This window comes from Rattus rattus, chromosome 16 (genome assembly GCF_011064425.1).
Source record: "Rattus rattus isolate New Zealand chromosome 16, Rrattus_CSIRO_v1, whole genome shotgun sequence".
Lineage (NCBI taxonomy): Eukaryota > Metazoa > Chordata > Mammalia > Rodentia > Muridae > Rattus > Rattus rattus.
In genome coordinates, this window is record NC_046169.1 from 15930260 (window position 1) to 15955356 (window position 25097).

General features: G+C 45.7%; 2 protein-coding genes across 2 annotated transcripts in view; one reads left to right on the plus strand and one right to left on the minus strand.

Annotated features, from left to right (window-relative positions):
• LOC116885902 (NXPE family member 3-like) overlaps positions 1–25097 on the plus strand; it is a 460690-nt gene that overhangs the window by 281000 nt on the left and 154593 nt on the right. The window lies entirely within an intron of this gene.
• Pvrig (PVR related immunoglobulin domain containing) lies at positions 273–23182 on the minus strand. Its single transcript, XM_032887174.1, is given in 9 exon segments — positions 273–335; positions 1245–1379; positions 6282–6313; positions 16313–16420; positions 20555–20610; positions 20676–20814; positions 20891–21244; positions 21333–21426; positions 23093–23182. Coding segments are annotated over 9 exon segments (1071 nt in total).

Consider the following 25097-nt stretch of genomic DNA (forward strand, 5'->3'; position numbering starts at 1 on the left):
GACAAATAAAACAAAAAAAAGTTTTAATAGCCTGGCATGGTGGTACATTTTGTAGGATGTAGCAGAAGGGATATCTCTAACTTTGAAGCCAACCTTGGTGTACAAAGCAAGTTTCAGGATAATCAGACCTATATAATAAAGAAAACCCCGTCCTCAAAAACAAAAATACAAAACAAAACAAACAACAAGTACACAACTAAAGTATTGTTAGTCACTGAATCCTCTCTTTGGCTCCCTTGTATGCCTGTCACAATCAACTTCCCAACAGCCTTTCAGCCGCCCCCATGGGATGACAGGTGCTCATCTGCCTGGGGATTAGGCTTTCCTCTGCTAACCTGTAGGAGAAGAAACTGTGTCAGTGTGTCAGCCACTCTGTTTTGTGTTGTAAGGAGTTAAAGTATAAATATTTCCATTTTGAGAAATTGAGAAATATCTTTACATTTTTAATATTTCCCTACTTTTTTTACAATTCAGTTTTAGGCAGTATATGTATGTATGTGTATATTAGCATATGTGCATATACATGTGGATGAGAGAAGACAACGTTCATATCCTCCTGCAGGATCTGTCCTTGGCTTGGGGCACACACAGTCAAGTTTAGCAGCGTATTGAGCACCAGAAATCCTAATGTCTCTGCCTGTTCACGTATCTGCCAACATGGCCAACTTTTTACATAGGTCCTGGGATTTGAACTCATGTTTGTGTGGCAAGCAATTTACCCACTGAGCCATCTCCTTGACTGTTCTGTAATTTCTCTCTGCAGTGTTTTGGTTTTAGTATGCAAATCTGTCTCCTTTTTTGGTGTAGTTTTTTCTACACATTGTCTTTCCATCTGTGTGTCTATTACAGGCCTGCTCTTAATTTCCACTTTGATCGCACCTGCTCAACTCAGAGAGGTGTCTATTTTCATTAGGTTTTACTTCCTGTGAGATGTTGACTGAACATGCTGTTCTACCCTCAGATCTTCTTTAACAGCCACAGCTTTTTCCAAGTGAGCAGTCAGCCCCTAAGGCTCCTGTGTGCCTGCTTGAATTCTTAAGAGAATGTTCTGTGTTGTTCCTCTAAGTTCTAGCTGGTCTGGAAGGACAGCAAGCTACAGGGGTGAGGCCCTGTGGAGTTCAGGCACCTTTCTCTCCTTCTGCTCTCTTTACTGTTTCCTGCGCAAGCCTGCCCTTCTTCATCTCCCAGTGCTGAGAACACTCCCAGTGGGGAAGCTCAGGTGAGGCCTGCCCTAGAACACTTACCTTTGCTTCCACCACAGGCGGATCATCCATCCGTAAACCAGGGTTGTGAGCACAGCTGTGGCCATAACCATCATTGCCATGGCTCCCAGGTTCAACAGTGAAGGAATCCTCTGGACCCTGTGTCCTCCAGACCAGCTGTGGAGATTGAAGAAGAGTCTGAATCTATCTCTGCCTCAAATATCACCTGTGAAATTATAATTTCATCAGGGATCTTGGTCAGGTACTGCCTCCGATCCAATTGGGTATGTTTGTCTGCATGTATTCTCACCTGCCCCCAAACTCTCCGGTGTTCCTCAGGAAGTAAATTATTAGTAAAGATCATATGTTAAGACAGAGTAGGGATGAAAAATCTTAAATAGCTTTGACAGGTTTTATAAATAGAGAAAAGGAAAAAGGAAACCACACCATGTGCAAGACCATGACGGGGCAGATTTAAGCCTGTGACACTGAGCACAGCAAGGTTTGGGAATGGCTAACCTGCAGAGAAATGGAGAGGCATGAATGAGTGAGTGAGTGAGTGAGTGCATGTACCTGAAAGCCCTGGACACTATCCCACCCCAGGGTGGGGGTATGGGGGAGGGAGAGCCCTAAGTAGCATCCTGTATCCTAGTAACAAGTGTGCTGGTGGTGTAAGTAGGCTGGAAAAGAGTGTGAAAGCTCTGGTGGACTGAGCACAAGAGCAAAGTCCCAGACAGAGAGAACTCGCATGCAGGCCAGACCTGTTTTCCATGGGGCAGTGAACCAGAAGCTGCAGCAGTACAGCAGCAGTGATGAAGGGAGGAAGGGAGGCCTATGCTATGGGTCGCTAGCAAGAGATGCTAGTTTGTTGGCCAAATAGAGATATTGTTTTCTGCTTAGTGTAAATTAGATCAAAACATCCCAGGAAATAGGGACAGGCGGCAAAGACCGATAGACCCGTGGGTGAGACTATGGATTACTAATTGCCCCTACCAGTGCTGGGTCTATACTCAGTGCTCCTGAGCCAGAGAGCAGTCTCAAAAAAAGGGAGGAAAAATCTCACCTAAGGGAAAAGGTCCTAGAATGAGGATCAGTGAAAGGATCCATCTTCAGGGGCAGCACAGGGGTAGCTCCAAGCTCAAGAATGCTCCCCTGAGACCATATGCACATCATGGAAAGTCAAGCTCGGAGGTAAAGAAAGTGCACAGAGGTCCAGTAGCACCAGCACATGCTTGAATAAGGTGCTCTCCTTAGTGGGCAGCTGCATGCAGGGCATCACAGCATTTGGGAGGCCTGTTGGACTGACCAGCCAGTACCTGGGATGCAGGTTACCTCAGCAGGATGCCATGGGAAACAAAACACAGAGAGGGCTTAGACCAAAGGTACATGAATGCTTGAGCATAAAGGACTTTTATTTTCCTTCCATTTACCAGACTGCTAGCAGTATGTATGAAAATCCTGTAAATTGAAGAGTCTAGCCATTATGAACCATTGTACTGAGTCCAGACATTATTGCGAGGGTGGATCAGTTTGATGTCCTCAGGTGAGGCATTAGTTTTAGAGTTTGACATACTCCAGGAAACATAATCTGGAGGTACGTTCGAAGACATCAGATTTGCTCATTGGGGAAGTTATAAAGTAATCCGTACCCTGTCTCAGAGGGAATAACTCCATATCAGCAGCACTCTGCCAGGCCAGGTGTCTGAGTCATCACATAGACTCCTGGAGGCCATACACGATGGGTCCCGGACCCATCAGAAAGCGTTTCTACCCAGGCCTGGGATTTTGCAATCAGCTGTGAGAGCCCAGGAGGGAAGGGAGCGAGGAACCGCTTTCTAGGGAATCTCCACCCAATGATTGAAGTCCTATCTCATATGTTAGCTAGGGATTCCCTTTATCCCATAAAGGCTAGCCAGGCCCTAACTGGGAAATCTGGGATCCTCCTTGCCAACTGGAATAGACCTACCAATCTGCTAGTGTTTGTGTGGGAATCGTAGCTGCAGTCTGGTGGCAGGAGAAGAGGGACCATGTGGTTGATGAGGGCCTAAGTGACCTACATGGCAAGAGCTGGCACCACATGGTGAACCATGGAGAGCAATGGCCCACACAGAAGTCTGGCTGAGTGCCAGCTGCAGCAGCAACTCACGTGGTGGAGGTTCTGAGTCCCACAGAAGCCAGCAGGTGGTGGTGGTGGTGGTGGTGGTGGTCAGATGGTGCAGATGGTGTAGTGGAGGCAGAAGCTGCTATTGAACTCAGGTGGTGTGCGCAGAAGTGGCCAATCCAAAGGCAGGAAGTGCGGCAGTGATCAGGTGGTGCAGGGAGGCAGCAGCATGTGTCTCCATCCCTCCTCGCCATGGCCCACCTTGATGGCAAGGCCCAAGCCAAGCAACTGAGACTGCACCCAGGGCCCAGGGCAGGCTGAGGGCCAGAGGGAGCTGCAGTGGGAGCACGAAACTCCATCCCTCCCCAGCACAGCCCCACAGCTCCACGCAAGCCCCCAAGGTCCCAGAGCAGGCTGCGTCTAGCATGAAGTAGCCGGGTGGCAGGGTGCTGAGGCCAGGTAGTCATGGGGAGATCAAATACTGTGTACGGGTCACCAATGTTGGGGTGTAAATCTTGGCTCATGTCCAGACAGAACACGCCAAACCAACATGGTTCCACGTGAAAACGTTTAATGAGAGAAAAAGAGTAGAAGAGGATAGGAATAAAGGCCGGCCATGAGCACGTGGAGGGAAGGGGAGATGGGGAGAGAAAGAACCAAGGGGAAGAGGGGAAGAGCAGGAGAGCAAAGAGAAGAGCAAAGAGCAAGAGAGCGAGGAGGGGCAAAGCAGCCCCTTATATAGTGTCAGGCACAGCTGGCTGTTACCAGGTAACAGTGGGGGTAGAGCTTAGACAGAATACCAACAGTGGAGACCTGAGAGGTGAGGAGCAGACTCTGATGGCCTCAGGAATGGTTCTATAAGAGGGTCATCCTACCCATCCCATGATGAGGTACCCACCTTGCTGAGGGGCAGGAGGACATGATTGCACCAGAGGAAGTAGCATCATTCTCCCTGAGTGGCATGTGCAGAGGCATCTTCCCATTTCCTTAGGTTTCCTGGCATTGTTGCCTTGTCCATGCTTCCCTGCAGCTAGCTATGCAGCCTGCCCTCTCTCACATCTGCAATCCTCGCAGTCTCCATGGTCCTCAGATCCCTTAACCCTAGTCAGGCTCTGAACTCCTGTGATATCTCTCTTAGCTCTACATGTTCTGCTGATACACTAAGTCCATTGTGTTCTGAGAACCTGAAGGCACAGATTCTTTGGGATAAATTAGTTTGAATGCAAAGTTCAGTTAGAAGAGGGGGCAGGTGAACCATTTTCTTTGTAAGTAGAAACTTTTGTTTTTTTTTTTAATGGGGGTCTTGAATAGCTCAGGCTACATAGCTGAGGGTGACCAGAAATGCCCAATTTCCCCATGAGCTGGAATTACAAGCATATACAACCACTCCCAGTTTAAGTGATGCTGGGGGTCCAAACCACATCTTCACAAATGTTAGGCCAGGACTGTATCAGCTGAGTTACACATCAACCCCAAGCATGGTTTTCAGAAGATACCTTCCTAGTTCAGGGATAGCCATGTCTAGGTTCCATCTGGCTTTTCCCTAAGATCTATGGGCTGTGGGAAGAAAGTCACCCAATTGCCAAATCATCCCAATGCAAGCATACAGGTGTGCCATGGGCCAGATGCTGGTTCAGGAATCTTTACAGAGCAGGCCCTGGGCCCTTCTATCTTCTCTTGGGTTCCGACCTCACTGCTGCTACCATTTGTCTCCTTAAACCCAAGAATCACAGTTTTTTTTTCCTTTCAGTGCCCTGAACTGAGTTGAATCCCCCAAAAGATGTCCTGGGGTGTGACTTCTCTCAGGGACATTGGGTACTCAGCTTCCTTAACTGTTAATTACATTTCCTGAACCAGAAAGACAAGGCCTGGGAGTCTCCTGCAACCAAGCTACTGTTATGGAGGAGGAGGGACTTTTTGGAACACAAAGGCCTGGAGTAATGATCAAAGACAGGGAAGCCTAAAGGAATAGCACCTTCTCCCACAGTGTCCTGAGGCCATTCTTAGCCTTTCTGCCCACACCATAGTTCTGCCCTCAAAACAGATCATTAACCCACTCACTGTTTTCTTTCCCATCCTGGCTTACACAATCTTTTCTAACTAGAGCATTACAGGAGGCTCATAGTGTGCCCCTGTCCCTTACACCAACCCCACAATCCAGGACCCTTGGCTTTCTCTCCACAAGACTCAAAGTAGTGGTTTGGGGGGAGATAAGAATCTTATCATGTTCTTGTTTTGCTTATAAACAAAAAGAAACCACAAAAGATTTGCTGCAAAGCCAGATGCCCTGTGTTCATTTCCAGGGACTGACTCCCTAAAGCACCATAGCATGCATGCGTACATACATGCATACATGCATACATACATGCATGCATGCATACATAAGCTTGTGGAGTCACACAGAATAAAAATAAATGCATGTGGGGACAGAGATAGCAAAGAGGTCGTGAGTTTGTATTGCTCTTGGAGAGCCCTGGAGCATTGGCATTTTTGTTTTTACTATTTTATTGGGTTCTTTTAGCTCAACCTCCCTCCACCCTTCCTTATTCCATCCAAATCCCTTCAAACACCAACACTAGGTTAGAGAGAAAAGAAGGTTAGAATGGAAAGGGATATGGACCTCTGTAGGCTATTTCCTGATGATTAAGGTCATCTGCATCCTTGGGGCAAGTTCAGTCTTCCTTGTTGATATGTTTTGTAATAAGCTGGCACAGTGTGGCAGGTATCAGTCGTAAGACAGGTCTAGTGTAAAATGAAGTTTATTTGGGGTATGGGAAGGGGATATGGGGAAAGGAGTAGAGGAAGAGAAAAAGGGAATAAGAAGAAAAAGAATGGATCATGTGGAGAAAGAGGGGGTGGGGACAACAGATAGAGAAAAAGAGAGTGGAGAGAGAGAGAGAGAGAGAGAGAGAGAGAGAGAGAGAGAGAGAGAGAGAGAAGAGGAACCCAGTCTTTTTATATGTGAGACAGGCTCATACCTGACTGTTGCTAGGTAATTGTTGGACAGAACCTAGAAGAAACACCAACAATTGTCAGAATGTCCAGCTGCCCAGCTGTCCAGCTGTCCAGCAGTGCAGCAGTGCAGCAGTGCAGCAATAGCAAATACAACAGCAGTGAGGATAACATCAGAATGGGAGCACCAGCCGCCACAGGTTTTCTCTGGGATCTCCCATTTATCCCCTCTCCAGAATCCCAACAATTAAACTATCTGCAGCTGGCAAAAAATCATGCCCCCCTAAAGCTCAAGACAATCATAGTTACATCTGTGGACAAACTTAAGCAGTCCCATATCCCACACCCCATTAAAACACAAACATATTCGTATAACCTACCTGGGTTATTTTAGAAACTAAAACTCTTACTACAGGGAGTTTGGTTCCGGGCGCTCACTTTAGGTAACTTACAATCCACCTGCCACTACAGCTCCCGGTCATCTGATGCTATGGTACCTGTGTTCACCTGCACAAACTCACACAGGGACACACACACTGACATCCATACATAAAGACACATAATCTTTTAAATATTTTAAAAGAAAAATAAGTGCATATAATAATTAAAAAATAAAGATGGCTATAATTACCAATGAAATAATTGGAACCCAGATAAGCCTGTTCTGAAACTGACCCCAGGCAAAGCTCTCTGTTGCTCAATCTGACATTTTCTTTTTCTTTTTTATTTTTTTTTGTTTTTTTATTTTTTTCATCTTTATTAATTTGAGTATTTCTTATTTACATTTCGATTGTTATTCCCTTTCCTGGTTTTGGAGACAACATCCCCCTAACCCCTACCACTCCCCTTCTCTATGGGTGATTCCCTCCCCATCCTACACCCATTACCACCCTCCCCGCAACAATCACGTTCACTGGGGGTTCAGTCTTGGCAGGACCAAGGCCTTCCCCCACTGGTGCTCTTACTAGGCTATTCATTGCTACCTATGCAGGTTGGAGCCCAGGGTCTGTCCATGTATAGTCTTTGGGTAGTGGCTTAGTCCCTGGAAACCCTGGTTGGTTGGCATTGTTGTTCATATGGGGCCTCAAGCCCCTTCAAGCACTTTCAGTCCTTTCTAAGATTCCTTCAATGGGGGTCCCGTTCTCAGTTCAGTGGTTTAATGATGGCATTCAACTATGTATTTGCTGTATTCTGGCTGCGTCTCTCTGGAGAGATCTACATCCAGTTCCTGTCAGCCTGCACTTCTCTGCTTCATCCATCTTATCTAGTTTGGTGGCTGTATATGTATGGGCCACATGTGGGGCAGGCTCTGAATGGGTGTTCCTTCTGCCTCTGTTCTCAACTTTGGCTCCCTATTCCCTGCCAAGGGTATTCTTGTTCCCCTTTTAAAGGAGTGAAGCATTCACATTTTGGTCATCTTTCTTGATTTTCATGTGTTCTGTGCATCTAGGTAATTCGAGCATTTGGGCTAATAGCCACTTATCAATGAGAGCATACCATGTGTGTTTTTCTGTGATTGAGTTACCTCACTCAGGATGATATTTTCCAGTTCCAACCATTTGCCTATAAATTTCATAAAGTCATTGTTTTTGATAGCTGAGTAATATTCCATTGTGTACATGTACCACATTTTCTGTATCCATTCCTCTGTTGAAGGGCATCTGGGTTCTTTCCAGCTTCTGGCTATTATAAATAAGGCTGCTATGAACATACTGGAGCATGTGTCTTTGTTATATGTTGGGGCATCTTTTGGGTATAGGGTATATGCCCAAGAGAGGTATAGCTGGGTCCTCAGGTACTTCAATGTCCAATTTTCTGAGGAACCTCCAGACTGATTTCCAGAATTGTTGTACCAGTTTGCAATCCCACCAACAATTGAGGAGTGTTCCTCCTTCTCCACATTCTCGCCAGCATTTGCTCTCACCTGAGTTTTTCATCTTAGCCATTCTGACTGGTGTGAGGTGAAATCTCAGGGTTGTTTTGATTTGCATTTCCCTTATGACTGAAGATGTGGAACATTACTTTAGGTGTTTCTCAGCCATTCGGCAATCCTCAGCTGTGAATTCTTTGTTTAGCTCTGAACCCTATTTTTTTCTTTTTTTTTTTTATTAACTTGAGTATTTCTTATTTACATTTTGATTGTTATTCCCTTTCCCGGTTTACGGGCCAACATCCCCCTAACCCCTCCCCATCCCCTTCTTTATGGGTGTTCCCTCCCCATCATCCCCCATTGCCGCCTCCACGCTCACTGGGGGTTCAGTCTTAGCAGGACCCAGGGCTTCCCCACTGGTGATCTTACTAGATATTCAATGCTAAGGTCAGAGTCCAGGGTCAGTCCATGTATAGTCTTAAGGTAGTAGCTTAGTCCCTGGAAGCTCTGGTTGCTTGGCATTGTTATTCATATGGGGGTCTCGAGCCCCTTCAAGCTCTTCCAGCTCTTTCTCTGATTCCTTCAACGGGGGTCCTGTTCTCAGTTCAGTGCTTTGCTGCTGGCATTCGCCTATGTATTTGCTGTATTCTGGCTGTGTCTCTCAGGAGAGATCTACATCCAGCTCCTGTCTGCCTGCACTTCTTTGCTTCATCCATCTTGTTTAATTGGGTGGCTGTATATGTATGGGCCACATGTGGCGAACCCTATTTTTTAATAGGGTTATTTGTCTCCCTGCAGTCTAACCTCTAGAGTTCTTTGTATATTTTGGATATAAACCCTCTATCAGTTCTAGGATTGGTAAAGATCTTTTCTCAATCAGTTGGTTGCCATTGTGGCCTAACAAGAGTGTCCTTTTGCCTTTATAGAAGCTTTGCAGTTTTATGAGATCCCATTTGTCGATTCTGGATCTTAGAGCATAAGCCAGTGGTGTTTTGTTCAGGAAATTTTTTCCAGTGCCCATGTGTTTGAGATGCTTCCCCAGTTTTTCTTCTATTAGTTTGAGTGTGTCTGGTTTGATGTGGAGGTCCTTGATCCACTTGGACTTAAGCTTTGTACAGGGTGATAAGCATGGATCGATCTGCATTCTTCTACATGTTGACTTCCAGTTGAACCAGCACCATTTGCTGAAAATGCTATCTTTTTTCCATTGGATGGTTTTGGCTCCTTGGTCAAAAATCAAGTGACCATAGGTGTGTGGGTTCATTTCTGGGTCTTCAATTCTATTCCATTGGTCTATCTATCTGTCTCTGTACCAATACCATGCAGTTTTTATCACTATTGCTCTGTAATACTGCTTGAGTTCAGGGATAGTGATTCCCCCTGAAGTCCTTTTATTGTTGAGGATAGCTTTAGCTATCCTGGGTTTTTTGTTATTCCAGATGAATTTGCAAATTGTTCTGTCTAACTCTTTGAAGAATTGGATTGGTATTTTGATGGGGATTGCATTGAATCTGTAGATTGCTTTTGGTAAAATGGCCACTTTTACTATATTAATCCTGCCAATCCATGAGCATGGGAGATCTTTCCATCTTCTGAGATCTTCTTCAATTTCTTTCTTCAGAGTCTTGAAGTTCTTATCATACAGATCTTTCACTTGCTTGGTTAAAGTCACAGCAAGGTATATTATATTATTTGGGACTATTATGAAGGGTGTCATTTCCCTAATTTCTTTCTCGGCTTGTTTCTCTTTTGTATAGAGGAAGGCTACTGATTTATTTGAGTTAATTTTATACCCAGCCACTTTGCTGAAGGTGTTTATCAGGTTAAGTAGTTCTCTGGTGGAACTTTTGGGATCACTTAAAGATACTATCATATCATCTGCAAATAGTGATGTTTTGACTTCTTCTTTTCCAATCTTTATCCATTTGATCTCCTTTTGTTGTCTGATTGCTGTGGCTAGAACTTCAAGAACTATATTGAATAAGTAGGGAAGGAATGGGGAGCCTTGTCTAGCCCCTGATTTTAGTGGGATTGTTTCAACTTTCTCTCCATTTAGTTAATGTTAGCTACTGTTTTGCTAAATGTGGCCTTTACTATGTTAAGATATGGGCCTTGAATTCCTATTTTTTCCAGGACTTTTATCATAAAGGGGTGTTGAATTTTGTCAAATGCTTTCTCAGAATCTAAGGAAATGATCATGTGGTTTGGTTCTTTCAGTTTGTTTATATAGTGGATTACATTGATGGTTTTCCGTATATTACACCATCCCTGCATGCCTGGGATGAAGCCGACATGATCATGGTGGGTGATGGTTTTGATGTGGTCTTGGATTTGGTTTGCCAGAATTTAATTGAGTATTTTTGCGTTGATATACATAAGGGAAATTGGTCTAAAGTTCTCTTTCTTTGTTGGGTCTTTGTGTGGTTTAAGAGTAATTGTGGCTTCATAGAAGGAATTTGGTAGCGCTCCATCTGTTTCAATTTTGTGGAATAGTTTGGACAGTATTGTTATGAGGTCTTCTATGAAGATCTGATAGAATTCTGCACTAAACCCGTCTAGACCTGGGCTCTTTTTGGTTTGGAGACCTTTAATGACTGCTTATATTTCTTTAGGAGTTATGGGGTTGTTTAACTGGTTTATCTGTTCCTGATTTAAAGTCGGTACCTGGTATCTGTCTAGGAAATTGTCCATTTCCTGCAGATTTTCAAGTTTTGTTGAATATAGGCTTTTGTAGTAGGATCTGATGATTTTTTAATTTCCTCTGATTCTGTAGTTGTGTCTCCCTTTTCATTTCTGATTTTGTTAATTTGAACACACTCTCTGTATCCTCTCAGTAGTCTGGCTAAGGGTTTATCTATTTGTTGATTTTCTCAAAGATCCAACTTTTGGTTCTGTTGATTCTTTCTATGGTCCTTTTTGTTTCTACTTGGTTGATTTCAGCTCTGAGTTTGATTATTTCCTGCCTTCTACTCCTCCTGGGTGTATTTGCTTCTTTTTGTTCTAGAGCTTTTAGGTGTGCTGTCAAGCTGGTGACATATGCTCTCTCCTGTCTCTTTCTGCAGGCACTCAGAGCTATGAGTTTTCCTCTTAGCACAGCTTTCATTGTGTCCCATAAGTTTGGGTATGTTGTATCTTCATTCTCATTAAATAGTAAGAAGTCTTTAATTTCTTTCTTTATTTCTTCCTTGACCAGATTATCATTGAGTAGAGCATTGTTCAACTTTCATGTATATGTGGGCTTTTTATCAGGAAGTTGAATTCATTGATGTTCAGAGATATTAAGGAATACTGATTGTTGCTTCCTGTTATATTTGTATTTGGATGTGAGATTGTGTTTGTGTGCTTTTCTTCTCTTTGTTTTGTTGCCAAGACGATTAGTTTCTTGCTTTTTCTAGGGTGCAGCTTGCCTCCTTATGTTGGGATTTGCCATTTATTATCCTTTGTAGTGCTGGATTTGTAGAAAGATATTGTGTAAATTTGGTTTTGTCATGGAATATCTTAGTTTCTCCATCTATGTTAATTGCGAGTTTTGCTGGATACAGTAACCTGGGCTGGCATTTTTGTTCTCTTAGGGTCTGTATGACTTCTGTCCAGGATCTTCTGGCTTTCATAGTCTCTGGTGAGAAGTCTGGTGTGATTCTGATAGGTCTGCCTTTATATGTTTCTTGACCTTTTTCCCTTACTGCTTTTAATATTCTTTCTTTGTTTTGTGCATTTGGTGTTTTGACTATTATGTGACAAGAGGAGTTTCTTTTCTGGTCCAATCTATTTGGAGTTCTGTAGGCTTCTTGTATGTTTATGGGCATCTCTTTCTTTAGGTTAGGGAAGTTTTCTTCTATGATTTTGTTGAAGATATTTACTGGTCCTTTGAGCTGGGAGTCTTCGCTCTCTTCTATACCTATTATCCTTAGGTTTGATCTTCTCATTGAGTCCTGGATTTCCTGTATATTTTGGACCAGTAGCTTTTTCCATTTTACATTATATTTGACAGTTGTGTCAATGATTTCTATGGAATCTTCTGCTCCTGAGATTCTCTCTTCTATCTCTTGTATTCTGTTGGTGATGATTGTATCTACAGCTCCTTGTTACTTCCTTTGGTTTTCTATACCCAGGGTTGTCTCCCTTTGTGCTTTCTTTATTGCTTCTATTTCCATTTTTAATTCCTTCACCTGTTTGATTGAGTTTTCCTGGAATTCTTTTAGGGATTTTTGTGATTCCTCTCTATAGGCTTCTACTTGTTTATTTATGTTTTCCTGCGTTTCTCTAAGGGAGTTCTTTATGTCTTTCTTGAAGTCCTCCATCATCATGATCAACTGTAATCTAGATCTTGCTTTTCTGGTGTGTTTGGATATTCAGTGTTTGGTTTGGTGGGAGAATTGGACTCCGATGATGCCATGTAGTCTTGGTTTCTGATGCTTGGGTTCCTGTGCTTGCTTCTCGACATCAGGTTGTCTCTGGTGTTACCTTGTTTTGCTATTTCTGACAGTGGCTAGACCGTCCTATAGGCCTGTGTGTCAGGAGTGCTGTAGACCTGTTTTCCTGTTTTCTTTCAACCAGTTATGGGAACAGAGTGTTCTGCTTTTGGGTGTGTAGTCTTTACTGTCTACTGGTCTTCAGCTGTTCCTGTGGGCCTGTGTCCTGAGTCCACCAGGCAGGTCGCTTGGAGCAGAAAAGTTGGTCTTACCTGTGGTCCTGCAGCTGAAGTTGCTCCTGGGGGGCTGCTTTTGAGCTCTCTGTGAGGGTGGCAACCAGGAGGGCCTGCACCGCCTTTTCCCGGGGACCCCATGCACCGGGGTCCCAGATGGCATTAGGTGTTTTCCTCTGGAGTCAGAAATGTGGGCAGAGTGTAGTCTCTTCTGGCTTCCCAGGCATGTCTGCCCCTCTGAAGGTTTAGCTCTCCCTCTCATGGTATTTGGGTGCAGGGAGCTTTTGACCGGGTCCCTTCAGGTCCGGGTGGTGTCTGGACTGCAGGGGACCTGCAGCTTGAATGCTCCTATCTTCTGGTTCCCATAGGCCCTATACAGTTTCCTCTTGGGCCAGGGATGTGGCAAGGGTGGGCAGTATTGGTGATCTCTCCCGCACTGCAGTCTCAGGAGTTCCCACCCGTCCATGGGGTGAGTTCTCTCTCCAGTGGGGTTTGGGAACAGGGAGCTATGGGCAGGGATCAGTGAGGTTCAGGCTCCAGCTAAAAACTGGAAGTGTCCGGTCCCAGAGGAAATTTGCCTCTCTGTGTCCTGAGTCCACCAGGCAGGTCGCTTGGAGCAGAAAAGTTGGTCTTACCTGTGGTCCCGTGGCTGAAGTACCTCCTGGGGGGCTGCTTTTGAGCTCTCCATGAGGGCAGCAACCAGGAGGGCCTGCACCACCTTTTCCCAGGGCCCCCATGCACTGGGGTCCCAGATGGCGTTAGGTGTTTTCCTCTGGAGTCAGAAACGTGGGCAGAGTGTAGTCTCTTCTGGCTTCCCAGGCATGTCTGCCCCTCTGAAGGTTTAGCTCTCCCTCTCATTGGATTTGGGTGCAGGGAGCTTTTGACCGGGTCCCTTCAGGTCCGGGCAGTGTCTGGACCACAGGGGACCTGCCATTTGAGTGCCCCTATCTTCCGACTCCCAGAGTCCCTATACAGTTTCCTCTTGGGCTAGGGATGTGGACAGGGGTGGGCAATATTGGTGGTCTCTCCCGCTCTGCAGTCTCAAGAGTGCCCACCTGTTCGGGCGGTGAGCTCTCTCTCCCACAGTGTTTGGGAGCAGGGAACTGTGGGCTATTTCATAAATTCTTAAAAATCATTTATTCTTTGTGTATGAGTGTTTTGCCTGCAAGGATGTCTTTGTGCCCCATGTACCTGGTGCTGGTGAAGGTCAGAAGAGGGCATTGTATCTACTGGAACTAGAGTTTCAGACAGTTGTCAGCTACCATGATGGTGTTGGAAATTGAACCTCGGTCCTCTGCAAGAGCAACAAGCTCTCTCAGTTGCTGAGCCATCTCTCTAGCCTGATGTGTGATGGAAAAGAAGAAACCCTCCCACCAGCCACCTCCACACAGACAGTGGGCAAGGGTACTGTGTTTGATAAAGAGAAAAATGGCTTTCTTTTTACTGACTCCAAATATATATTTCTAGGGGTGGTGCCCATGCCATATGGACAAAGCAGACAACAACAAGTGTTTTGCATTTGTTTTGAGCCTCCTTTTTTTTATTCTGTATTACAGTTCATATACTAGGACCAGTACTTTGTTTGTTTAAGGTAATATTCATTTGCCTCAGCCATTGTTTGAAGAATCAGATCGCTTCATTTTTGTGCACTTTTGTCCACCATGTGGATCCCAGCAAGCACCTTTTACCCACTGAGCCATCTTGTCTAACTCAGGTTTACTCCTTACATCCATAGCTGTAGCTTAGTTCTGCAGAGTGTAGCCAGATAGATCGCCACAGAGGGAAAGAATAGATAACAAACAAAAAGCAACGATGGTAAACCTATGGGGCACCAAGAAGAACCTCTGGTTTTGTTTGCTTTTAGTTGTTTTAAAAATCTCAAACTTTGGAGGTCATACTGGTGAGCAATGTGTTCTTGGTCTTTCATAGCGTTTATCTGTATCTAGCACAACTGAAGCCATCTTATATCTTAAGACAGTTGTCCAGAGAAAGGTGCCACTTGCTGTGTTCTTCTCCAGTAAAAGATGTTTTTCTCTGTTAATGATTAACAACAATGTTTAGGGGCACTTGGAAAATGACTGAGAAAGACCCTGGTGATAAGAATCACTCACTGGAACCTTTTGCTTTGTATTTACTGCACCTGGCAGCAGTGATGGTCACAGTGACCTTGGCAGTGATTGGTGTTTCTGCTGAGCATCCCTAAAGTGTTCACATAAACAGGCTGTCTCAATGGGTGTCTGGCCAATCATTTAAAGTGCTGTCTGTTCATCAGGTCCCTGCTGGAGAGAAGAGGCCTCCCAGTGGCTACTCAAATGGTTATGGGACTTGGCATGTCAATTTCTAACATGAGACTGGCCCTTTGACCTGACCAAGAGAGAAACATCAAAGGGGCCCACAGCAAAGACTTACATAAAATCTACATTCATAACCACATTGAGGTGTTTAACCCTTGGCCAAATACCCTTAAAAAGAGGTGAGCCTTTTGTTGTCTTAAAGAAGGATTGTGGTTCTACTGAGGAACATACACTGTGCTCTAGGCTGGCTACCAGTTTTCGGGAATTTAGGTTGCCACACCTAAGCTAGGCAGTAAAAAAAAAAAAATTTGAAAATTACTAGAGGAAGCCAAGCATGGTGGTGCACGTCTATAATTACAGTGGTCCTCCATACTTCTAGCACCTTCTCCAATACCCTTTACTTCCAAGAGACCCACATCTGGGACCTTCTTATTTTGGAATTTAATTTGAGGTTTGCGCTGGAAGAGGTGGTGGACAGGAAGGATGGATAGATAAACAGGATATTTCTCCAGTGAGGTTATATGCTACATAAAGGGCCCACAGGGCCTGAAGTGTGGGTTGTTCCAAAGAAACTTCTAGTATTAGATGTTCCATGGGAGAAACTGGGAGGATTGGCCCTATCCAAAACATGTAAAGAACTGAAGAAACTAGACATCAACAAACCAAATAACCCAATTAAAAATTGGGGTACAGAGCTAAGCAGAGGAATCACTAAGGACCAAGAAGCACTTAAAGAGAAAATGTTCAACATCCTTAGTCATCAGGGAAATGAAGATCAAAACAACCCTGAGATTCCAGCTTACACCTGTTAAAATGGCTAAGATCAAAATTTCAAGCAACAGCTTATGCTGGCTAGGATATGAAGCAAGGGGAACATTCCTCCACTGCTGGTGGAACTGCAAGCTTGTACAACCACTTTGGAAACCAATTTGGTGGTTTCTCAGAAAATTGGGAATAGATCTACCTCAGGACCTAGCTATATCACTACTACACATATATCCAAAACTCCACCATACCACAAGGACACTTGCTCAATTATGTTCATAGAAGCTTTATTTATAATAGCCAGAAACTGGAAACAAACTAGATGTCCCTCAACCAAAGAATGGATTTTTTTTAAAAATGTGGTACATTTACATAATGAAATATTACTTGGTAATTAAAAACAATGACATCATGAAATTTGTAGGCAAATGAATGGAAGTAAAAGAGATCACTGTGATGACTTAACCCAACAGAAAGACAAACATAACAAGGAGCCTTGCATAAATCTCATCAGAGGGGCTTTGCCCAGCAACTCTTGGAAGTTGATGCAGAGATCTGCATCTAATCATTGAGTAGAGCTTGAGTAATCTTATGAAAGAGGAGGAGGAAAGATTGAGGGAGCCAGAGGGGTCAAGGACACCACGAGAAAATCTACAGAATCAACTAACCTTGGCTTATGGGGGCTCATGGAGACTGAACTGCCAACCAGGCAGCATGAATGAGACAGACCTAAGCCTTCTACACATATGTAGCAGTTGTTCAGCTGGGTCTTCATGTGGGACTCCTACAGCAACAGCAGGAGCTGTCTCTAAATACACTGCCTGCCTTTGGATTCCTTACCTCTAGCTGGGATGCCTTTTCTAGTCTCAGTAAAGGGGATAACTTAGTCTTGCTGCAGCTCAATATGCTGAGGCTGGCTGTTGTCCATGGGAGGCCTTACCTTTTCAGGGGAGAAAGGGAGAAGAGATGGATGGGCAGGAGAAGGAGGGACTGGGAAGAGAGGAGGGAGGGGAAGCTGTGATCTGGATGTAAAAATGAATAAATAACTTAGTCAATAAAAGACAAAACAAGACAAAAAATCAAGAAAATTGGTGGGTCACCAATATTATGGAAAGAAGGTCTAAGTGATGCTGTCTTTATGAACAGAGTAATAGTGCCAGATTGAAACAAGAAGAGGGAGAACTTGGAAGTGCAGGGCAGAGTGAGGGGCAAGATCAGAGGAAGCAACTAAGACTTGGAGATGATTATAGGGAAGAGAAAAGAGGCCTGGGGAAAGGCAGAGGCAGGGGAGACAACCTGAAACAAGATCAGAGAATGGAGCCTGAGGTGCCTTCTAGGGGACAAGAAAGCCAGGAGTATCAAAACCTGTGCTGATCAGTCTCACTGGAGATGATGAATTCCGTTCCCTGGAATGACTACCATTCCTTCATGCCTTCTCTCCATGTGTTCAGATGAACTTGACAGAAGCACACAATCTGGTCCTTCACCTGCAAGTTCAAGGTTCTGAGAAAGAGAGATATCTGACTCTGTGCCCAGTTCAGGTGACTAGGTTCTTGAAGTACTCCTGTATGGCAGGATGGTGTTGGAGATAAATTCCCCATGGAAGTTCCTCCATCGCCACACAATCCTCCTATATAGATCTTTTGCCCACTCCTCTCTGCTCCACTCCTCTCTGGTGCAATAACACTACTGACAATTGCATTAAACCCCCTTTCCAAGGCTTCTGCACCCCATAATGACTGTTCCCCTGGCTTATCTCTAGAAGCCTAAAGAGCTTGCCTTGCAGCTGGGAGGAGAGCAAAAGAAAAGAGATTTCCATCCCTGTTCATTGACTGGGCCTTGAAGTCTCACTGGGAGTCACAGGAGCAACTGAAGCAGTCCAGGACAAGCTTGGCCAGGCAATGCCTTCCACTATGGACAGTCTCGAGTTCCCTCGACCTTCAACAACGGACAAACATCCTAGCAGGGGTTGCTCTCCAAAACTCAAGAGCTCTGACCTTGACAACTGCCAAACAGTGAGGGACTTACATTATGTTGGGAAAGGAATGCTATTTCTATGTTAACAAATCTGTCTGGTGGAACAAGACATAGAAATGCTCAAAGATCTCCACTGGGAATCTCCAAGCATGCTATGTGTCCGATACCCCAACCTCATGGCGCTCAAACTCCTTGTGGCTTGGCTTCCTCCCCTCCTTGGTCCTATACTGGCCATCAGAGCCCTGCTCCTGGCACCCTGCCTAACCAATTTTTAAAACAGCTGATAAGTAACATTACAAAAGTCATTGCCAGTTGGGTTCTGGCTTAGTATCAGATAGTTCCCAACACAGAGACTAAGGGCTACTATGACACCTCTCCATTAAAAACAAAGACAAAAAGGGAGTGGGAGGAACCTTGCTACTTGAGGTCAAAATCTTCAATGCCCTGATAGCTCGCTCGTCTGACCTCAGTGTAAAATGGAGGGCTCCCTTTTCCAGCATGGTTTCCATGCTGGGCCAGGAGGGCTATGCTGTAGTACAGACACCCAATGTTAGGTGTAAGCTGCAGGGGCATAGGGAAGGTGAGAGAGACTAGGAATACCATAAGCAAAGTTGTCGAGGGAATGAGGCTGAGGGTGGCAGAGACTGTGCCAAGGAAGGCAGGCTTTGGGTGACTGGAGGCACAAGGAGCCTGTGGAGGATTCTTGAGGGATATAGATGCTGGTATCCTCAGAGGTGAGTAGTTGGGGAAAGAAATAACTGGTGGCAGCTTCTGGATAGTGGCTAGGGATGGTCCAGTTTCCCATCCCAGCAGAGGGTAGGGCTATGAATTCTGGGTCACACTGCCCGGACTCACAGCTGTTTTGAGGATTTCCTCTTGCCAGTGGCCTCTGGGCTTCTTGTGCTATGGCACTGTGGCCCCTCAGCAGTGGGGTTAGTCATCGCCTGGTAGGGGCAAGACCACTAACAGGGTTTCCAGGGGTGCATGTGGAAGGCAGCCTCTGCCCACCAGGAATGCTTATGCTCAGTTTCTCCCTTAAGAGACCCCTGATTCTCTGCCCTGTACAGATTCCCAAGCTTCTCTGTCTTTCAGGCTTGGTTCAGGGGCATTGAAACTTAAACAGGCCAAACCACAGCTCAGTCTCTCTGTTTGCAATCTTCATGCTCCTAAAGGCTTCCTTACCCTCATTATGTGCCCCACAAGCAAGTGGAGCCTCATATGCACTCAAGCTACGTGGTTTGCTATGGTGTGATCCAGGAATCCAAACCTTGGGTCCTTATGGCTCACAAGGCTCTCTCGCTCATTTTGCCTCCTTTGTGGATGGTGTAGGAGCCCAGGGGGCTTATCTCCTGCAGAGGAACCCAGTTCCTGGATAGAACAATTTCAGGTGGGTGAGCCTATATTCAATCTCTGTGTCTGCAAGCCTCTTTGCCTGTCTCTATAGAGAGAATCTCTTGTAATGTATGGAAGCACCACCTGTCTATATAAATGTTGTTAGCCTATATGTTAAGGCAGGAAATGAGGAGGTGTACGTTCTAGTATAGAGAGAGGAATTCTGGAATAGAGTCAAGCATGGGAGGATTTACCCTGGGGACTCTGAGGAGGACATACGTATAGAACCTGAGCATAGATAGCCAGCTATGTGGTTTACAAAGAATAAGACAAATAGGTTTCTAAGTAATGAGATGATCAAAAACCAGGCCCAGTTTAAGTCTCAGAGTTCTTATTCCAGGAGCTTGAGGCCAAGAAGAAAAACATGAGCTTACAGAATACACTCTACAACATGCCTCTGATTGGCCAGTGGGGAGTCTGATCCCTAACCATAAAAGGAGAGTGGAAGGAGCAGGATGAGAGCTGGAAGAGGCCTCCCTCTCCCCTTTCCTCTCTCTACTTCTGAACATCAGTTTCAGGGCTCCACCCAGCTACACGGAGAGTCCATCATGAGGAGACCAGGTCAGATAACACAGATTTGAAGCCCCAGGAGAGATGGGGCTCCTTATGTCCCTCAGCAAGGCCCACAGGTTTAGGACATTCTACCCAGGTCTGGGTCTCAGTCCCAGTCTCTTTTGGCTCTAACAGGGTTCTTTCTCCCAAGGGACTGAACCTGCCTTTAACATTCCTAAAGAAGTCAGGGCTAAAGTCCAAAACAAAAAGACCACTTTAATGGCATGATCTGAATGGTTGGAAATGTGTGCAAAACAGGATGTAACCGGGCCTTTGTCATACTCTTCCACTCACACCTGTGTCCGTACATGCACACATGCTAACCACATCCTGGCACTTATCAGAGGCCTAAGAGTAGAGCAAGGTCCATGAAGAGGCCTGGGGCCCAGCATGAAGACACCAGTAGGTACATGTCCCAAAGGGTACTGTGCTCCAGACAGTTGGTGGAAGTTGGGAAGAATGTGGGGAAGTTTCACTCATGCCAGAGTATACAGTCCATTATCAACAAAGATGAAGCTGCCCTGTATAGAGGCCAAATGGGGAAGCTGAGGAGACGGGCATGGGGGCTGGCTGAGTCACTAGTGAGGAGTGATATGCACTGGGGCAGGTGTTGATCAGAATGGACTACAGCCTCATACAGAGCTACTGAACAGGTTGGTGGGGTTTTAGGGGAAGGGATTGGGGTGGTGGAGAGTGGCCAGTGGCCAGGGATGGTTTTGGTGGGCTGTGGGGGATGAAGGAGAGTCAGATGAGACCCCAAGTCCCTGGTATCCTGCTACAGACACCATCCTTCAAGCCTTACCGGGGTCTCCATCTGTGCCTGGGTTCTGGTGAGGGACAGCTGAGATTTACTGGAACATCTGTGAAACAGAAGAGACAGAGTCAGGGGCAGAGGGCACCTAACCAAGTGCTGTGGGGTTATTACTGGACCCATTCTCACCAATGCCTCTGCCACCACCGGAGACATAGTATAAAGATGAAACCAAACAGGAAAAACCCTGAGGTTCCCAAGATCCCTGCCAGATCTGCTTGAAGAATGGGGGCTGGAGTCGGGGCAGAGAGTCCTAGACACAGAGAGAAGTGTCAGATGGGCAGCCAGTGTTAAGGTCCTCCCTATCTCCCTCCTCTCCCCAGACACACCTGGATCTGAGCTATGGAGGTCTCTACAGGCCACCCTGGAACCATGAGGGAAGGTAACAAACTCGCAGCAGAATGTAGTGTTGGCTAGGGAGCTTCTTGCTTTGGATTGTTCCAGGGTCAGAGTGACAGAGATGCTAATTGGGGTTTCCCAGTGGGCCTGGCTGGCAGGAGCCCACTGCTGGGTGCCAAATTCTGGATGTAAAACAGCTAGTTTGGTCTCTCGAGCATCAACAAATCCTTTCCAGCTCACTGTTACCAGGGAGATGTGGTTACATCCTAAAACCCCACAGTGAACTGAGAAGAATGAGAGGTTGGTGGCCTCCATCTGGACTTGCACCCACACTTCAGGGCTCGCTGAGGAAAGAAGACAGGAAGGTCAGTGGCTGTGTGTCCATGCTGGCCACCCCCCATGGCTCTGTACTTCTCTGGCCTCTCCACTTACCTGCTGAGACACAGAGGATCAGTAATGTTGAAAACAGGACCAGTGTCTGCATCTGGGCCATATTTGTTGCAGGGACAGCTTGTGTGTTCCTGTTCTCATGGCAGAAGTTTGCACATTGTCAGCAGTTAGAGGTACTGTGGTACTTTCCCACAACCTAGCCTTATTTCCTTTTTGTATGCCCCAGTGGTAGTGAACTCAGGGTAATGGGTTCTCCCACTTAAAGTTACAGTACCAGGCTTTGCTTGCCACTCCCTAGACCTACAGTAATGGGGAAGGCTACAAGGGTCATTGAGGCCAACCATCTTTGTGCCTCAGAGAGAGGAAGGGACATGCATGGCTGCTCCTGAGAAACTTAGCCCTTATCCCATCCAGCCCTACCCAGCTAAGGGCAACTGGAGATTGCAAGATCCTGCAATCAGGAAAGCTGTTGAGGAGGCAGTCAGGAGCCAGCCTGAGTGACCCAACACTCTCCAAAGTGTGCTCTTCTTAATACGTACTAGTAGTCCCTGGTTTGAGTCTGCAGTTCACCATCCCTCCCCAGCTCCTGTCCCATGTCCACCTGGAAACCCAAATATTAGCTTACAGGCAATTCTGCCCAACAGCTACCGAGCAACAGCTTATCATCGCCCCACCAGGTGTGTGAGCCAGGTGCATGAGCCAGGTGCATGGCCGCCCAGCACTGTATAAAAAAGACTGCTCATTGCCCCAGCACCCCTTCTTCCAACCTCTTTCTCAGTTCCCCATGTTCCCAGCCAGCCTCACTTGTCTCTCTCTCTCCTCTCTCTGTGTGTGTGTCTCTCTGTGTGTGTGTGTGTGTATATATATATATATATCCCCCTCTCTCTGTCCTCTGTTCCCTCCTTTCTCTGTCACAACCCTTTCCAGGTTCCTGATCCCATCTCCACAATAAAGCTTTATACTAGGCCTGTCACATGGCATGATTCCTCAGGGGAACACCAAGGGCACCACCCCTTTAGGTATTACTCCTGCCATGTTATACTACAATTTATATTTTATATTTCATAACACCAAGGATAGTCTTCACTTGCTCCATGCAGAGCTCAGCTTGTTGGCACTTGACTTCAAGCTGCTTAGCCCTGAAGCATGGTCACCTGAGGCTGTTTGTTCACCTCCATCCTGCTGACTCCCATTCTGACCAACTGACTTCTCTCTGCCTCCCTTACCACCATCTACTCATTAACATCATCTGCTGGGAAGAGAGAAATAACAAGTTGGCTTGCTGGTCACCCCACATCAACCTTGGCTTCACTGCAGCAGCCCAGGTGACCCTCACAACACACAGGTCACTCCTTTGCTTGTCCTTCCCTATTTCACTAGGAGCCAAAACCTTGAGGTCTTTCTGTGACCTGTCCTGCTTCCATTCTTACCCATCCTGCTCCCACATGTCAAATTGCTATGTGACATATTGCTATATTGAATTAGGAGGTCACAAGGGTAGGTTGGCCCTTGCCCATGAATTTTGTCATGGAGGCAGTAAGTGGTTCCACCAAATTGTTCTTCTTTCCACAAGCATTGCTACAGGCCATTATCCTGCACAAAGTCATTTACAGAATGCCACAAATTGACCAGGATGCTTCAGCATATATGGTGACAAGTGACATTGTCCAGGGATCAGAGCATTGTGTACTAAAAACCTGAATCCTGGGTCTGCATCAGAGGCCAGGATACTATCTGAAGACTGTTTTGTCTCTTCACCCTTGCCTCTGTAGGCATATAAACTCGCCCTCACAAGTGCCTACCAGAGCAGTCTCCAGGCCTTTGCCCCCACAGTTCCCACCATGGCCAGCATTCCCTTGATCCTTTGATCTCCTCAGAGGCCCAGTGGACATTCCTGACAGAGACCTGCTCTCAGCAGTTAATGTGACAAAGCTGATTCACCTCAGAGGGGCCAGGCTATATAGGCTAAAGGACCTTTAAAAGTTCCCTTAACAAAGTCTGCCTTCCATTGAACTGCAAGACAAACTAATTGATCTGAACTTTAGAAACTGCTGAGAGTTTGGAATGTTTTTAATCCAGAGTTAAATTATCTTGGGTCATTGTTAGCCACCTTTAGAGCAACTTATTGGCCTCTTATGTACCTGACCTTAGATTTGGAACCCATAGGTAAATCATTTTCGGTGATCAAACATAGTCCTAACTTGTCAACCAACCAAAAACTTCAAACAATGTCAGATCACCTCTGAGGCCTAGCAACACAAGGTTCCACCTTTTGCCTACCTCTACTGTTGACCTAATATTTCCCCACAACATATTTTTAGAGTATTTTGATTTGACTTTCTTTGTTGATACTATAAAGATTTCACAAACCCGTTTCCATGTTGGAAACATGTTTCTCTTGCTTGAGAGACTGCTGAAGGTCGATCCAGGCACACTGGAAAAATAAACCTCTTGTTTTTGCATTAATCTGAGTCTCATTGTCTCACTTGGGGTCTCCTAGCAGGTAAAGACCCTCTGGTGCTTTACATTTGGGAGCATGTCTGAGATCTAAGACCCCTGAGTGGGCACTCAAGACCACCAGGTAAGAGGGCCAGGCTCCAGCTCAAGTCGAGTGTCTGTAGTGTGGAAAGTGATTTGTTCTTTTACTTTCACTTTGGCTCCAGAACAAGGGAGATAGCCAAGAGGGCTACTGAACAGGACAATTAATGGCTGGCAGATGTGACACAATGTTGTGACTGTGGAAGGTCTGGAAGATGCTTCAGACTCCCCGGAGTGAGTCAGGAGAACTCTCCTCCTTTCTGAGACTTCGAGTATAACAGGTGGCCAATTCTGGCCAAGTCACACTCTAATTCACTTCCTGAAGTCTTAGAGGGTTGGTTTCTGTATTTGTTGGTTATCTCCTTCTGTGTTCTTGGACTTGGACTGATGATATTTTTTGACATGGAACAGACTAAGTCTGTCCCACTGAATATCTTAGTGACACACTAGAAGGAAGTTAAGGAAACAAGAGAGACCCTGTCTGTTGTAGTAAAAAAAAAAAAAAAAAGCAAAATGATCACCCTCTTTTCCTCAGAGTGACTTGCCCGTAGTGTTAAGTGGCTTCCCACAAGGACCTTCAATTTGCCTGTCATCAGAGCAGTTGAAGGGAGAATTTTTAGACAGGGACCATGTGGTCACCCTATATAATAACTTGGAAGAATCTAGTGGGGACCTCCCCTCTACGGATAAAAGCATTTCTTTCCCCAAAACCCACCTTGAGGTTCTGGTTGCCAGGAAAAAGGAAACACAGAAGGAGGGATCTGGACCTTACAAGAAGTCGATCCTCCAAGACCCTTCAACAGCGGACCTGTTGCTCCAAGACCCTCCTCCTCTATATCTCCCTACCCTTGCCCCACGGCCCCGCCAGCACCAGCACAGGCCCCAGGTACACAGGACTGGGGCTGTTGTACCTCCATTTACTGGAGACCCCCAATTTCCTAGTCCTGCCATGAGGACCCGCAATCAGAGAGCCACCTTCCCTGATACCACAGTAGCCCTCCAGCTGAGGGTGTATGAGCCTCTTGATGATGAGGGCAATCAAGCTATGCAATATTGGCTGTTCTCTTCTACTGACCTATACAATTGGAAGTTTCAGAATCCTCCTTTTTCAAATAATCTCTTTGAAGCTGTCCTGTTTACCCATCAGCTCATCTGGGATGACATACCACAGCTTATGAGGGTCCTCTTCACCACTAAGGAGAGAGAAAGGATCCTCAATGAGGCCCAAAAGAATGTGCCCTCAGTCACAGGGACTCCCTCAGAAAAGCC